The sequence below is a fragment of the Carassius auratus genome, chromosome 38, assembly GCF_003368295.1.
Source record: "Carassius auratus strain Wakin chromosome 38, ASM336829v1, whole genome shotgun sequence".
Lineage (NCBI taxonomy): Eukaryota > Metazoa > Chordata > Actinopteri > Cypriniformes > Cyprinidae > Carassius > Carassius auratus.
Genome location: NC_039280.1, coordinates 21630078 through 21647639, shown reverse-complemented (window position 1 = coordinate 21647639; position 17562 = coordinate 21630078). Strand labels below are relative to the sequence as shown.

The window sequence follows — 17562 nt, the reverse complement described above, 5'->3', positions numbered from 1 at the left end:
GCCATTGAACTTGGGAGGTCGCCAGGCGAACTGAATTGCGTAACCGAGTCAGACAGTCCGAATGAGCCAGCATGACCTCTTGACCGCTGGCGAAAGAGGGGATCGTGGGTGAGAATGAGGAGGCAGTGCGTTGCTCATTGTCAACCTGCAAGCCTTGCAACTCAGAGGAAAGGCGACATGCAGGCTGATGCACTGCCCGCGATGGAATGGTGGCAACCGGAGGATAACGTCGGGGTGAGATGTGCTGTATTGCCTCAGTCTGCTGTTGTTCTGTCAGGAACTGCTGGGCACAGCCCCTGACAGCATTGTCACACAGGACAGCCTGGGAGATGGGAGCGTCGAGAAAGTGCACTTTGTCAACGTCTTTGTTACAGACCATGCTGAACCAGAAACGGCACTACTGGACCACCAGAGTGGACATCGCCATCCCGAGGGACTGCATGGTGACTTCCGTCACCTGGAAGGGTGAGGTCAGTCACCCTGCCCAGCTCCTGCATCAACCTTGGGTTGGTTCTACCCTCGTGCGTTTGTTAAAGCCTTGGCTTGGTGAGTTTGCAGCATAGCCATGGCTTGCAGGGTAGAAGCAGCTTGGCCCGCAGCACTGTAAGTCTTGGCAGCGCGAGTGGCCGACAGTTTACAGGCCTTGGGTAAGAGGCGCAGAATATTCCTCCCAGTGGTGGCGTTTTGCGGACACAAGTGCACAGCAATCACACTCTCCTGCTGGGGAATGTCAACGCACCCCTAGCTACCCCTCTTTGAGGGTAGTGAGGATGGAGGAATGAAATGAGCTGCTTCAGGCCATAAAAAGGGTCCATCCACAACTACATCACTTCCCCATGCACATCCGGGAAGAAAGGAACCAGAGCAAAACGCAGTTGTGAGCCGAGAACCAATCGAACAGCCATGAGCACTCAGGGATGGGCGGTGCATTCACCTCCATCCTGATGCTCAGAGCTGCCCGGGCAAGCACGGCTGTCAACTCTGGGTCCAATTCGGCAGTGGCGACAATGCAGCCCCACCGAATCTTCATCCACAGAGGTCAATAGCCCATCCCCGATTCTGCAATCGACATCTGATCCCCAGTGGCAAACTGAATGACCCAAATCTCCCAGAGCACTAGCCGGCTGTCCTCTGCTCGTGGCAGAGAAACCGGAACGGGTAGTGACAGAGGGGTCTGCTCCTTTCCCTTTAAGAAAGGAGAGACGCAATCGCAGCGTTGCCATGGTCACACATGCAGTGCATGCATGAACCATCCACGAACGCACCTTCAGCGTGCTGAATGCCCAGACACAGAAGAAAACAGGAAGCGACCGCATCCAGAAGGACGTGGACGAAATGGCGTCTTTAAAAAGACGCAAATTGTCTGTGATTTGCTCTTTTAGGAAATCTGCTCTCTTAGTTGAAGCACCCAGGGGAATCGCTGAAAGGGACACCACTGTTTGTGCCATACCGCCAACCAAAACAGCTTCCCAACACACAGCAGATGAATGGCTTTGTGGAGTATAACAGCTTTCATACAACCACTCGGCTCCGAAGCAAAAATCTAATGAGTGGATGCACCTGTCGCCATATTTAAACCCGTTGGCACGGGGAGTAAGCTGGATGATTAATCGGAAACAACCATTCACACATGTACTTTTAACTATGTGTTTCAAAAGTGTAGTTAGAAGCTGTCAACCCTCCCGTTTTTTTTTTTCCTGGGGTTCTCACGTATTTGAGCTTTTTTCCGGTTGTCTTCCCGTTTTAGTATTTTCCTGTAAAATATCTTGTTAGCCCTTCCATCGGACCTGTCAGTCTCTGTAACGTTACTTTTGTCCTGTTGCTACCCCTTTGCCCTTCCAGTGAAACAGATGTTTTCAATGCATCGTTTTGTTTACTTGAAAGCAACCTTAGCGTGGTGTTGTGCTTTTTAAGATAGCGTGGTTGTTGTGAGAGCACGATTTTACACTGATCTGTAAGCAAAGTCACGTTAGACCTAGCTTCACAACTCGCTTAACATTAGTTAATGCAGCAGTCTTGTAGTATGAATTTTTGATGTCAGCAGAGGTTTAGCAGCAGAAAGATGAATGTTTAAATTTTCCCATATTTTGGATGAATAACCTGGGAAATTTCCCTTATGTTCAATGTTGACTTAAGCTATATAAAGTAAATATTCAGATGTTATTGTCTCCGTGGTCGCGCCTCCAAGCAGGAAAGCGGTGGAAAGTTAATCCATTCTAATTTTTTCCCCATGGCAATTATGTGTTGTGCTATTACACCTCACAATACAGCAACGGTTTACCATGGTTGAAATACATTTTTAATTAATTAAATTAAGACACACGGCTGAGAGGGAGTTCTAAACACTGAGCAGTAGTCCAAGTAGCAGTAAAGGAGGCCATCAACATGGCGGCCACGCCAAGTAATGACGTCACGACGTCGCGTTACATTCTGGGACGTGGTGGGCATGCTGATGAACAACTAAACAGAAGGAACATACAAATTAAACACTTTCAAACAGGGCCCACTGGGACAACCTGAACCAGGGCCCCGCAAACCCCAACTATGGCCCTGTTTACAGTACAAACCTTGTAAGTGAACTATGAGGGCAAAAAAAAAAAAAAAAAACAGAAACAAAATAATCATTCATTAATCATAATCGAGGTAAAATGTTCAATTAATCAAGGTTTTGACTTTAGGCCATAATTGTTCAGCCCTAGGCTCAGGCATGTTAAATCCACTAGCCAATTTTCATTGGCGTTTTCTCTTAAACTCAGAGATGATTGGCCTCCCAAGTGAGACCACATATGTTGTTAGACATCAACTCGTAGTGACCGACAGATAGGGAACCAACAATTCTCATGCCTAATAAAAATAAATAAAAAAAATGAAGGAAAAAAGTAAACATATGATATTGGTTTTAATACTTCTGGTATATGAAGTTAACAAAATTATGACAAAGCATATTGTACAATTTTATGAAGGAATATTGGAAGTTATTGGAATATGTGTATTTGTGATCTTTTGCCAAATAATAAACATAACATGGAACATTTTCAACATGTGCAACACAGCAGTGTTCCTGTGGAAAAGCAGACATGTCATGTTGACACCAAATGTGTTTTATATGCAACAGGGAGCACCTTTGCCCTTTTTCCCAGCCCCAGGCCTTGAGTTTTCTAAAACTACATCTCTCTCTATCTCTTTGTCTCTCTCTCTGTCTCTCCCTAAACAGTTTGAAATACAAAAACTCAGAATCTACTGTGACCCTGAGCAGAATAACAGAGAAACAGCCTGTGAAATACCGGGAGTTGTGAGTACCAGAATCTTGGATGTTTCTGTTTTGGCCCATTTAAATATATACCATCTATTATTTTCATATTGTATTAAAAGTGACTTGGTATGTGAAATATTGTATCTTATTACTAGACAATTCTGTCTTTAAAAACTGAGAAGTAAAACAGAAAAACACAGACGACTTTGTTCATTTATTTATTTTTTGTAATTCCTATAATTTCAGTCCAACATGTTTCAGAATGTTATCAATGTACTAATCTTATCTAATCTTTTCAATTTTACTTAAAAAAATATAATCTTCTCAGTTTCAAACAAAGCATAATATTTGCTCAGAACCGTTTATTAGAAAGTCAATCACATCTTTGTGAAACACTATCTTTGTCATTGTTCTCAGTTCACTAACTCAGTTTTCTCGACCTGGCATTATTTTCTGATCACTTTGAGACTCAGAGATGTAGGACATTTATAAACAATGTGGCAACACTTTATTTCACATCATTTTACTTTTCTGCTTGCGCATGTTGCAGTAAAGCCTTGCACCTCTAAGCTAAGTTATGGTTTTTGCCCTAGCCCCTTTACGTATTTTCACTCTTTTATTTTTAGGATGGAGAGGTATGTACTTTTGAAGATGGCTTTGCTCGCTTTCAAACGTAACTGCTAATCTCATTTTGAATTGCAGAGGTAAGATTTGCCTCAAGTTTTTTTTTTTTTTTTTTTTTTTTTTTGATTGTCTAATTATAGTCATAGCTGGAAAAAATCTTGCAGTGGACTGTCAGCAGCTTTGGGAATGAATGGCTGAATGATGCTGGTGTGAGCCTTCTCACCGAAGCATTCAGTCAAACTGCTACTTTAGCAATACCATGCTACTCTACTGTACTTTAAAGCACATCATAGTACTATCAATGTACTATGTCAACAAATCATGGTAGTGTCATGGTACTTTCTGATGTATCATATGGTGGCTTAAAGTTGGCATGAAACTTGAGATATTGCTCTTCCCTATTGTGACATATATTTCAGAGTGAACCAGCTTCTTAAACGAGAGAGAAAATAACATATTTTTTGTCCATCGGGTATTGATTGGATCACTGTTGTTTGCTAAGGTAAGTGGCAGACTGCTGGAGGGGAGGGATTACTGTCCCACCCTCACACCAGTGCACAAGTAATCAGTCAGAGAAGAGATGTTGTTACGAGGGGAAGAAGTTATTTTGATTCCAGATTATGCCAAATAAATCATTTATAATAAACATTGCAATGTACCATAAAAATAAAAACTGTTTATTTAGATTTCATGCTGACTTCAAGCTCTTTATGTCAATATCAGGTTTAACAGTTGTCTTGTGCTGTATTTCTGCTGCTGTCATTTGGCTATTTTAGAACTATTGGGCCGTACCGCTGAATGAATGAATAATTCAACAAAAATGGCTGCCATGAAACGAGAAATTCTATGCTGTTTTGGGTTTGGCCACAAAAGTTTAGCTTATACCACAAAGAAGACATTATGTCTGAAGTTTTACAAAATGCACCATAGTAAAACAAGTTTTGTTGTTTTTTCTTTAGTGTGCTAATGGACCAGGCGACATTGATTCAACCCCAGAGCCATGCATCTGTCCACCTGGGCCACCTGGTGCCACAGGAATGAAGGTATAATAATCTTTCCCTTAATCCCTTTGGTTGGTTTATACAACAGAACAGTTTATATAATCTCTTCATTACATTAGAAGTCACTGCATAAAAGGCAAGTTTGAAGTTTATAAGGTCAAGCCTATGCATGAAAACACATGCTGCTTTTCAGCAGGTGATCACAGTAAAATGTCCCTGAATACTAAATAGATTGCAGAAAGATAACCTTTACTGCATCTGGTGATTAAAAGAGTTGCAGACAGAGAACAGAGCTATAGTATCATTTATACATTTTACTTATTCAGAACTATTTTTATTCCAGTCATTTATTTCTCAAACAAGAAGCAAAAAAGTTATTATATAATAATAATAAAAAAAATGTGTTTATAAATAAATGCATTAAAGAGGTCATAAAATTGCAGATTTATATATATATATATATATATATATATATATATATATATATATATATATATATATATATATATATATATATATATATATATATATATAATATTTTTTTTTTTTTTTTTGTAACAAAAATGTCCAATATTTGTAGAAAGTATAATTTTCCATTCTCATTTTGACCATTCATTGCTAATTCCCTGATCTTTAGGAAGGCTAAGCAAACGTTTTTGGAGATGCAGTTTCTGAGTTTGATGGTCTTGACTGTTTATCCAGCAGCAGTATTGCTCTTGTGATTAATGTATAGACATGAGTTGTTCAGAACACGATTACATACAGTGATGAAGCATATTTAAGAGCATGTAGAAGGGGTTACTGTGACATTACGATTCTCACGATTTCAAATCCTGGGGTTTGAAAGGGGTAGAAAATAATAATTTGTATGTTAAACTGTTAAGTTAGTTTTAAGTTCTATAACTTGCAGTATGTTTATATTGTAGTGTAACCTCTTATATGTGTTAATATCAAGAATATTTAGATTCTCTATTTCATGACCCCTGAAATGCTTGAAAATGTTGTTTTTCCAAAATAGCTTTAACTATTGGCAAAGATACAATTATATATATCTATTTGTAATGAATTATAATTTTGCAGTGATACACAGTACATTACAATAAACAATTTGTACATTCTCTAGGGAGAACAGGGGAGAACAGGAGATCGGGGTCAACCTGGCCCAACTGGTGCTGATGGTAAGCCTGTGAGTACTACACAGTTTAATATAACCTCAAATTAACTTGAACACATGTCGTGTTCAATGCAGTATCCAGGACTGCAACATGCATTAACTTCCCCACAAGTGTGTCAGAATAGAATGGTCCATAGAACTGTTTTAATTATTCTGGAATGTAAGAATGTTTAACATTTTGCACACTTTATTTTTGTTGGTGCTCTTCACCATGTGGTCAATAAACACAGAATGGTGTCTAGATGTTAGAAATCATTACTGAAGTATTCAGTTTTTTTCATTCTTTTTTTAATTTACTTAGGGCTGTCAGTTTAACATGTTAACTGAAATAATTAAGAGACTAGGCTTGTTCTAGCAGAATGATCGGTGTATGACATCATATGACATGGATGAATGAAAAATCTCATTTGTTTACAGGAGCAAAGGAAGCAAAGTTTCTTTTACCAAAGGAAAACCAGTCTCCTCTTGGTTTATAGTGAAATCCTCCAAAATGTTTCTTTACAAATCCTAATATTCTGCTTCTAATTCATGAACATAATTTTGTTTTCCTGTCTCTCCATTGTGCTTCCACATTCGTCACTAATAACCAACGCATGTGTGATGCGAACATCCTACATCAGGGTTCCTCAAATCTTGCCCTGGAAGGCCAATTCACTGCAGAGTTTATCTCCAACCCTGATCAAACTCACCTACCTGATATTTTCTAATGATCCTAAAGACACTGATTAGCATATTCAGGTGTGTTTGATTAGGGTTAGAGTTAAACTCTGCATGAAAGTGGCTCTCGTGGGCTAGATTTGAGGATCCGCAGGAACGGATTCTGCCTACGACAGCTAGCGGAAGTGAAAGAAAGGTGTTTAAATCCTTTTAAATAAAAACAAAATCACATCGATTTGCTATAGGGGCCTTTATTAAATATTGTCACTTACTTAAAAAAAATAAAAAAAAATAAAATACATGTTTATGGCAGTGTAGGATTGTGCAGTAAATTAATGTAGAACCTATTTTAATTTACTGTTAAAATTAGATACTGTACAGTATATATAGTGGTTATTTTTTATTAAATTAAATTGTAATGCGTTAGTATAATTTTTATTATATTAATATAACGTAATGGACACTCTACATTATGAAAAAAAAATGAAATTCCTAATATTGATTCCAATAATTCTGTTTTATATAATTATTTTTTAGAGAGTGGACAATATTGGGAAGCTCACATTTGTCAAGCAGAGTATATGAGCGGAGTGGAGTGGCAACAATTTCCCCATGAGCATTTAATAATCACTCCGGTCCCACTTCACTCCATGCTCATTGATATCAGAAACGCTGCTCCGCAGCTAAAGTATTTCAGTATGTTTGAAATGTTCTTCTCATAATGTATGTTAAAATAATAATAATAATAATTAAATGGTTGGTTGTCAGCATTAAATGGCAGGCTATGAAACAAACCAGAAAAAAAGGCTCTATGTACAGGCGTCTGGGAGATGAGAGTACATGTCATTAAGCTAGGTCACTGCAAATGTCTTGCTGATGAATGCACGTCAGGTGTGCTCCTGTCACAACATCTTTAATGGGAGCTTGTGCAGTGCCTAATTCAACATACACAGACCAAAGAAATGTAACCAATCCATTGTAGGGTTCGAAGAAGTGAAGGCTACAAAGCCCCAACTCCATCTCGGCTGGGGGGCCAGACTTTATTGACAGACTTTACAGGACCACAATCTCCAGACATAGACAGAGATACCGTTTTTTATGCCACCAAGGTAAATAGAACGCCAACCTGCAGAGACGCCTGGAAAAAATGTGTTACATAACCAACTCTGATTGTCCGAATGAACCAGCGGCATGGTCTGGAAAACGTTAGACAGGCTCCATAGTGGGGTAAGGAGGAGGTCCGGACAATGACCTGGGAAGCTTTGCATCCTGATGAAGAAGTAGTGGCCCTGCACTTTTCATAGAAAATCTATGAAACAGAATGAAACAGAAGACTCTCTACCCATCCCTCATCCAGGGGAATGAGCAGTGTTTTTACCAACTACTGGAAAAGAGCAACTCCCTTCCTCTCTGGGTTGTCCATCTCAGGATAGGTTTATTGGCAGGATGGGCTACAACACCTTCCTGCAGGTGGCTTTATGTTGGTTTTAGCCACACCAGGGTGGACTGGAGACCAGCCCTTATCAGTTTGGTGGCGGTGGTTACTTGCCGAGGTAGAATATGTTTGATGGCCTCTGTCTGTTTTCAGTTTGCAGAGAAATGCTGGACAAGTCCTCGATAGTGTTCATGGCTTGGGAAAGGCGGTTGTCAAGAAAGCACACTATGTCCTCATTGCACTGCAAGGTTCAGTCAGAGATGGTCTTCCTGGACCACCAGAGTGGACATCACCTGGCTGAGGTCCAACATTGTGACCGAAGTCACAGGGAGACAAAGTTGGTAATTGTACACAGTTCCAACATCAACACTAGCAATCTAAGCAGTAGAAGTGGACATCAGCTCACCAGCCTTGGGAGGAAGGCATGTATGGCTGGGAAGCAGCTTCAGGCAGTAAAAATTTCCCTTTTTTGACTTCATTACATCCCCATGTAGAGCTGCAAGATTCATATGTGATTATGAACACAATATTGCTTAGCTTGGAGATTAACTACTAATCACAAAAAAGACTTGACTGACGAGATGACATGACAATCGGACACAATTAATTGTGCATCCCTATCCCCATGCACTTACAGGAAGAAAGGCATCCAGCCCAAGTGCTTGGGACCAGGAATAAACTCCAGTCTGCTGCTCTTGGTGCCCTGGGTCTGGGAAACATATCCATCAGACTCTGACTAAGCAATTAGCCCAGAGAGGTGATGTTCATCTGAGCCTTAGTCCTCACCCTCCAATGCAGTGATTGAAATCTGATCCTCTTTGGGAGCATCAAATGAAACACTAGATTGGCCTGAGATGGACAAACAGCATTACTCGGGAGCTTGATGGCAAATGGCGCATGAGAGGAGTGGCAGGTCTGTGGGGACTGGCCCAGCAGAAAGCTTGCACTATAATGAACTGATCTCCTAGAGTGATAGTCATCGTGACACTGTGCAGTGCAGAGGAATTGGGCTGAGTAACAGCAGAGGGGACTGAAGCTTTTGTGAGGAAGGCAAAGTCATGATCGAAGCGTCGTCATGGTTATGCTCTCATAACGAGAGTTACATTTAACACAATGGAACACAGCCCAGACACACAAGCAGGGCCATTTGAAGGAATTTGGGGGCCCCAAGCAAAATGGACATAGAGCCCCCCCGACCCCTGCACGCACGCAAAGCCTACAGGAACCACAGCATAGCCATACAGTTTAAGTTCACCCACACTTTATATAAATAAAAAATGTTTACAGTGCAAATACTGCTTGAAAAATTTTGGGTGGGATTTCAATAGTGATTTGCAATAATATGACAGCACACACTTATCAGTTTAAATTCTGGGCTGTGCAGGATATCAGCTATAATTATATATTGTTCTTTGAACAATGACAATAAAGTTGACAGATGAATTAAGTGCATTTAAGTGCCATTCAGTTGGGGTTTTAAATAAAGCAGTTTCTGAGATGCACATTAAACATTAAACATTAAACACAAAACATTAATTTAATTTATATTTAAATTATTGAAAATTAAGCAAACTTAACTTTTTGGTAAACAAAGGGGATTTACTATTAAAAATAAAACATGGAAGAAATTTTGTGTGATTAAACCTTAAAAAAAAAAAAGTTTTTTAGCAGTAGGCTATGTTCTGCTGAACAATAGTAATACATCTCTGGCAAATACTTGTCTAAAACAGCACTTTTATTTTGACGGGTTGACGTACTATTTATTAAAATCAAACGGTCAAATGCTCATGAAGTGACTGTCAGAGCAGTTCTGGAGATGTTGTTCATGTGTTCACATCTTTAGAGAGACAGCAGATGCTGAAATTACAGCGAGCGTCACGTGCGCTTCAGTGTAAAGGAAGTCGCGATTCTGCTCCATTCATTAACAGAGACGAGCAGAACATGCAGGATTCATTTTTAAATAGACTGTTCCGGCTTAATATTTACAGATATTAGTAGTGATTTGATGTAAGTGCAATTAACTATTTTTAATTAATTCATTCAAAATCAACACATGCCACGACGTTCTCTTTACATTTGCCCTCGCCCTCAAATCAAAACACTGCTGACTCCTTGCAGTACGCGATTTCTGTTCTGCGTCTTCCTTATCCCGTTAAAAAACATGCTACAGTAACCATATTCCTTCCTTTCGAAAAAAAAAAAATTGCACTAACTGTTCGTTACAAGCAGCAATTTTAGTCAGGCAGGTAGCTAACATAAACATATTTTTGCTAGCCTACCTGCTGCAAAATTACACCATTTGTACAAGACTGACAAGGTAGAGCTATTATATCCAGTGTAATTTATCACTGTTTTTTTTTCTTATCCTCCTCTTCCTTTCTCTTCTGGCTTCCTGAAGCATAATTCCGCTTCATGACTGCCGAGGAGGTTTTGTATTTTGCCGGTTGCAGACAGGCCCGTCGCAACAAGGCAGGCAAACCAAGCAATTGCTTGGGGCCCCGAGCTGACATGGGGCCCCAAGACAACGACTGGTTAAGAATAAAATGCAACGACACTGTGTGAGCGCCCCTTCGATCGTCAATGCAGTAACGTGTAATGACACTGTTATCGGGATCCCCCTCAAGGGGGCCCCTCTCAGTAGTCTCTGACAGCAGCCAGCCAACCAAGTCAAGTGATCTCTGCTTTTTTTTTTTTTTTCGAACGGAAGGAATATGGTTACTGTAGGTAGTATGTTTTTTTTTTTTTTAACGGGACAAGGAAAAAGCAGATCAGAAATCGCAGACTGCAAGGAGTCAGCAGTGTTTTGATTTGAGGGCTCAGGCAAACATAAAGAGAACGTCGTGGCGTGTTTCGATTGCAAGAATCGCGGAATCCAGTCATAAAAACGGAATTTACAATTTAACGCAGAATGATACCTAATTTGCCAAATTTTGAATGAATGAATTAAAAATAGGTCCTTGGGCTTACATCAAACCACGATACGGACTAATATCTGTAAATATTAAGCAGGAACAGTCTGTTTAAATATGAATCCTGCATGTTCTGCGTGTCTCTGTTAATGAAAGGAGCAGAAGCGCGTTTTCCAAGACGCACTGAAGCACGCGTGACGCTCGCGGTGATTTCAGTCTCGCGTCTGATGTCTCACTAAATAAGGATGTGAACACATGAACAACATCTACAGAACTGCTCTTAACAAAAACTTTAGTTTGCTTAATTTTCAATAATTAAAAGATAAATTAATGTTTGGTGTTTAATGTGCATCTCAGAAAATGCTTACTTAATTCATCTGTCAACTTTATTGCCATTGTTCAAAGTACAAGTACAGACAGAGAAACAATTATTAATTTTTTTTTTTTTTGATGTATGCATTGCATTCTATGCATTTTAAAAAAAAAAATCTAAAAAAGGAAACTTAGTTGTTCATTTAACGCACCCCTGAGCTGGTAATAGTGACCTCTTTCAATATGCTAACAGTGAAATGGTAAAACGTACTTCACAGGTAATTTCAGATTTTTGTTTCAATTATTTCCCAGCTACACCATCAACTTCATCCTCAACATCAACAGATGCATCACTTCTCAGTGCTGGTGGGTGGGGGGGGGGTTTGTCGGGGGGCCTCTATGTCCATTTTGCTTGGGGCCCCCAAATTCCTTCAAACGGCCCTGGTTGCAGGGATCACGTGTTGGCTGGCTGCTGTCTGTGACTACTGAGAGGGGCCCCCTTGAGGGGGATCCCGATAACAGTGTCATTGCACCTTACTGCATTGACAATCAAAGAGGCGCTCAAACAGTGTCGTTGCATTTTATTCCTAACCAGTCGTTGTCTTGGGGCCCCAGGCCGGCTCGAGGCCCCAAGCAATTGCTTGGTTTGCCTGCCTTGTTGCAACGGGCCTGCACACAAGACAGCAATCATGGTAGCCAAAAGTGATTGGGAGTGATTAGGAAGACAAATTCAACTCACCAATATTCATTGGCCTTTTTCATACTACTCAGAGGTGATTGGGGTTCCCAAGTGAGACCCCAAACGTCAGTGTCAATGTAACACTGAATGTAACATTATGTCAAAAGGGTCTTTATTTAATTATTTATGTATTTATTGTTAAGAAAATATTGAGAGATTTAGTATATAAAGACAACAATTTAATCTTTAATCTTTTTGTTACGTATATAGTGAATATATATATATATATATATATATATATATATATATATATATATATATATATATATATATATATATATATATATTTTTTTTTTTGGTTTGTTTGTTTCCATGTTCCTTTTATTATTCATTGCTACTACAGGGGCTCAGTTACGCAAGTTTGAACAGTAAAAGCTATTAAAACATTGGAGGAGAACACAGTCATTATTTCGATAATAGTGCTATACATCTTGCCCAGGGGAGTGAAACTAGATAAAGCACGGAGGAGTTGTAAATGGGTTTGTGGGCGTTTGTAGGGTTGCGATTTTGTCTGCAGCAGCAGAAATGTTTTTGTTTTGTTTTTTTGACTGAGAAATTTGTTGAGCATGAATAATGAATAACCCACAAAAGAGCTCTGAAAGTTTGGTGAATGTGCAATAACGCGACACCTGGATACCATACTTGCAAGTCTTTGTGTCTTCATGAATGTGTGTGAACATTATGCACATATGACTGCTCGTCTATACTATAAGCAGCTGGTTTTTAGTAAAGCAAAGCATATTTCACTTCATTTCATTTTATTATATTGAGTGCATTCACATATAACAATTAATTTTCACACAGTCATTGTCAAATACAATATTAAATTAAAAATGTCTGTGCAAACTACCTAATTCTAAATATGTTTAAGAAGCATGAAAATATGACTTTTGGTACCAACCACCAATTTTATTATCTTTATCAACAATGTTCATTCAAAGAACATGCTTTAACTGTACTCAGTCATGTGTTTTATCTATGATTAGTCATTTGTAAATAATGATAAATAAAATGTTATGTTACAAAAGTGATTTTCTGAACAATTAAAAATCCCCACATCAAAAACATGGCATCTTACGCTTCCTAAAATAAGTCAAAGTGATAATAAAATACTGTATATAGTATGTTTGTGGAAAAACCTTTTCACTTTCTTTTGTGCAAATGTCTAATGTCAAGTCACTGTAAGGCTAACTGTTTAAATAAATAAAATAATTATATTGAGGAGGATTTTATGAATATAGTGCACTTTGAGGCTTGGCAACTGTATACAGTGATCTCATTAAAAGCAGAGAATTGTGCAACATTCTCACGTCTACAATACTTTTGATTAAAAAAAAGAAACACTGGGGGTTATTTTATGTCTCAAAAACAAAGACGGAAGTGTCATCGTCCAGCTGGAGTCTTTCATGTAGGCACAAATCTTTCATGTAGGAGTGTTCAGATTGCAGACACTAATAATAAAGCACATAATAAGGACAAATCATCCAGACCTTTGTCTCTTGAACTTGCTGTTATTTCTTTAGTTTTATTTCCTGTCTTTGTGTGTAAAAACAACACCCTTTTTGAGACAGATTTTACAGCAATTATGTCCATATCTCATAAAATGTATCATCATTCAGTGCTAATGTACATATTATATATATATAAATTGTACAGACATTCCTATAGACTCCCATAGGAGCACTTTGGATTAGATAGAGCTGCACGATAAATTGCAGGCGATTGTCATGCGCATCTTGTCATATCGTGCAGGCCTAGGATTAGAAAATGAGAAGCAGTTATTAGAAATTGGTCATTTTTACAACAACAGCAAAAGATCTAAATCTTTTCCTATAGTTTTTCATATAAATTTTTTGTGCATTACTTCCGCTGATATAGACAGAGCAGTATCCAGTTCTGTTATTCAGAAGTGCTACACAATGTGAATTACTGTATACAGCACAATCAGTATCATGCAATTCCAAACCTTTTTGTTTGGAACACAAATGTTTCTGTGGAACACAAATGATGATATTTTGAAGAATGTTCGTAACCAAACATTTGCTGTTAGCAACTCAAGTCAAGTCAAGTCTGCTTTATTGTCAATTCTTCCACATGTACAGTACATACATACAGAGAATCGAAATTGCTCTCAGACCCCCAGTGCATACAGAAAACACTAACAGTAGAACCTAAAAATCTAGATCAAATATAAAATATAAGATACAGCTATACAATAAGGGAATGTAAAAAAGACATAATAAAATAAAACTTAAAATAAAGTTAAATAAAGCAGTGCAAGGCACATGGCAGATAGAGTGTAAATCAGTGAAGTGAACAAACGGCAGATAAAAAGATTTTTAGTGCAAAAAAAACATTTTATTTTATTTTAAATTTTGACTGATTAAAGTGACAAAGGACTCGAGCAGTTATTTTATTTAACTGACCTAGAGGTAGTAGAATGATGTCAGTTCCATGCTGAATGAGTGAGCAGACCAATGCTGCACAAAGTGACTGGTGCATGCCATCATATGTTAGTGGGAGGTGGAAGAACCTGGGTATGCGGGATCTGGGTGGGGGGTAGGGGGTTCAAAGTTCTGTGGTGCCTGGGGCAGAAGAGGGATGGGTGGGCAAGTTTGGGAGCGAGTTCAGCTTCCTGACAGCCTGATGGATGAAGATGTCCTTCAGTCTGCTGGTCCTGTCGTCAGGATGCTCTCGATGGTGCCTCTGTAGAACGTGTACATGATGGGGGCAGGGGGTGGCGGGGCTCTGGCTCTCCTCAGTTTGCGGAGGAAGTAGAGAAGCTGTTGTGATTTCTTGGCCAGTGCTGTGGTTTTGCCGGTCCAGGAGAGGTCCTCTATGATGTGCACACCCAGAAACTTGGTGCTGCTCACTCTCTACACAGTCGCACTGTTAATGGTCAGAGGAATGTGCTAAGTCAACAACAATCTCCTTCGTCTTCTCCCCGTTCAGAGAGAGCTTGTTGTCACTGCACCACCCGGCCAGGCCGCTCACCTCGCTCCTAAAGTTTGTCTCATCTTTGTTGTTAATGAAACCCACCACAGTCATGTCTTCTGCAAATTGAATGAAGAGTTTGGAGCTGTGTGACAGTGTGCAGTCGTGGGTCAGCAGAGTGAAGAGAAGGGGGCTCAGCACATATCCTTGGGGAGCCCCAGTGCACAGTGTGATGGTGCTGGATATGTTGCTGCCGACCCATACTGCCTGACGTCTTCCAGTCAGAAAGTCCAACAGCCAGTTGCACAGCGAAGTGTTGAGCCCAAGCTGGATCAGTTTGTAAATGAGCTGTTGAGGGATGATTGTGTTGAATGCTGAACTGAAGTCTATGAACAGCATTCTAACGTATGAGTCCTTTTTGTCCAGAGTCAAGTCAAGTCAAGCCAAAGCAACTGAACAACATTCATTAGGAAAACAGTGTGTCAATAATGCAAAATGACAGTTAAAGGGAGTTCAAAATCATTGAATTCAGTGATGTCATCTCTGTTCAGTTTAAATAGTGTCTGTCCATTCCATTTGCAATCAAGTCAACGATATCTCTATAAATGAAGTGACACCAACTAAGCAAGCCAGAGGCGACCGCAACAAGGAAACAAAACTCCATTGGTGACAGAATGGAGAAAAAACCTTGGGAGAAACCAGGCTCAGTTGGGAGGCTAGTTCTCCTCTGACCAGACGAAACCAGCAGTTCAATTCCAGGCTGCAGCAAAGTCAGATTGTGTAGAAGAATCTGTTTTTTGTGGTCTTGTCCTTGGTGGTCGTCTGAGACAAGGTCTTTACAGGGGATCTGTATCTGGGGCTCTAGTTGTTCTGGTTTCCGCTGTCTTTCAGGGCTGTAGAGGTCTATTCTAGGTTCTGATCCGCCATCTGGATACATGCTGGATCTGGGTGACTGTTAGACCGATATGCAAACTGGAAGGGATCCAGGGAGGTGGGGAACATGACTAGCCATTCAAAGCACTTCATGAGGATGGGAGTAAGTGCAACAGGATGGTAGTCAATGAAGCAGGATGGAGATGGCTTCTTCAGGACTGGAATGATGGTAATAGTTTTGAAACATATGGGTCAACAGCCTGTCTAAGGGTGTACTCACACTAACCAGTTTGAACCGTGCCCGAGTGCATTTGACCACCAAAGCGTGGTTCGTTTGACTAGTGTGAGTACTCCGAACCGTGTCCAGGCGTGGCTCGATTAGCCGGCCCTGGCCCGCTTGGAAGAGCTGGGCCAGAGCACGGTTCAGTTGGACTCGGGTGCGGTTCGCATGCAGTGTGAGCGCTAACCATGCTGGAGCACTGAAAAGGACGCGTTGCGTCAGTTTTGTGACGCTCCAACACCAACATGGCAGGGAAAGGGTCGCTTTGGTCTACGGCAGAGGTGCAAAACGCATAAAAACTCAAAACTGCAAAGTCCTTGCTGCACTTCAGCTGGTACCTTGCAAACATCCTCATACGAGCAGCATAATTACGTGAAAATTTTCGCGCCACTAAGGCGACACATCTGTTTAACAACAGGCTGTGAGAGGGCTGTGGACCAAACGACACAAAATTATCCACAAAGAAAACAGAGCGATGGACTCCATTGTGTTCAGAGAGCGCCGCTCTTCCTGTTTATCCCGAAACCGTCGCACCATAATGACGTAAGCGTGCTCCGGCACGAATGCTGAAACCCTATATGTGAGTGCAGGCCAGTGGGGGAGTCGGGAGGGGGGACAATCATACTCGGGCCCGGTTCATGGCAACCGTGCCTAGTGTGTGTACACCCTAAGTGAGATGTTGAAAATGTCTGTAAAGACATCAGTGAGTTCTGCCGCACAGTCTCTCCGTACACACCCAGGTACGGAGTCAGGACCCGGAGCTTTGATTGCATTGATCCTGCTGAAGGATCTCCTCATGCTGTCTGGGGTCAGCGTCATCACCTAATCGCCGGGTGGAGGTCCAGTACTCCTGGAGGTCAGTGGAGTTATTGTATGTGGCAGCCTGCTTAAACATATTCCAGTCAGTTGACACACTTTAATCTGTTTGTGAACTGGTTTGGTGACTTTAATGAGCGGTCTGTATGCAGGCATTAGCATGAAAGTGATGTGGTCTGAGGCACTGAGGTGAGGAAGGGACAGGGCTTTGTAAGCTCCTCTCTGTGTGGTGTAAACAAAGTAAAATGTTTTTTCCTCGTTTTGGAAAGTGTATGTGTTGGTGTTTTTTTGGTTGGTGTATTTTTGTATTTTGTATTTTTGGAAACACACTCTTTATTTTTGGAAACTGACTTCCACATTAGAGAAAATACTATTTAATGGCTACCAGCAACATCCTTCTTGCTTCATATCAATCAAATATTATGTTGTGTTCAACAGAAGAAAGAATCTCATATGGGTTTGCAACTACATGAGGGTGAGTAAATGCAGATAGAACTTACATTTTTGGACGATCAGTCTCTTTAAGAGCCATGGCTTTATTTTCCAAAGGCATCT

General features: G+C 40.3%; 1 protein-coding gene across 2 annotated transcripts in view; it reads left to right on the top strand.

Moving 5' to 3' along the window:
- The window catches only part of col21a1 (collagen, type XXI, alpha 1), a 115112-nt gene that overhangs the window by 15421 nt on the left and 82129 nt on the right, over window positions 1-17562 (top strand). Inside the window, exons 7-10 of one of the 2 annotated variants that reach the window (XM_026224740.1) lie at window positions 3215-3292; window positions 3880-3888; window positions 4837-4920; window positions 6002-6064. In XM_026224740.1, the coding sequence (XP_026080525.1) occupies window positions 3215-3292; window positions 3880-3888; window positions 4837-4920; window positions 6002-6064 (234 nt within the window). The remainder of the gene's footprint in view (window positions 1-3214; window positions 3293-3879; window positions 3889-4836; window positions 4921-6001; window positions 6065-17562) is intronic. The other variant, XM_026224742.1, reaches the window with a different exon arrangement.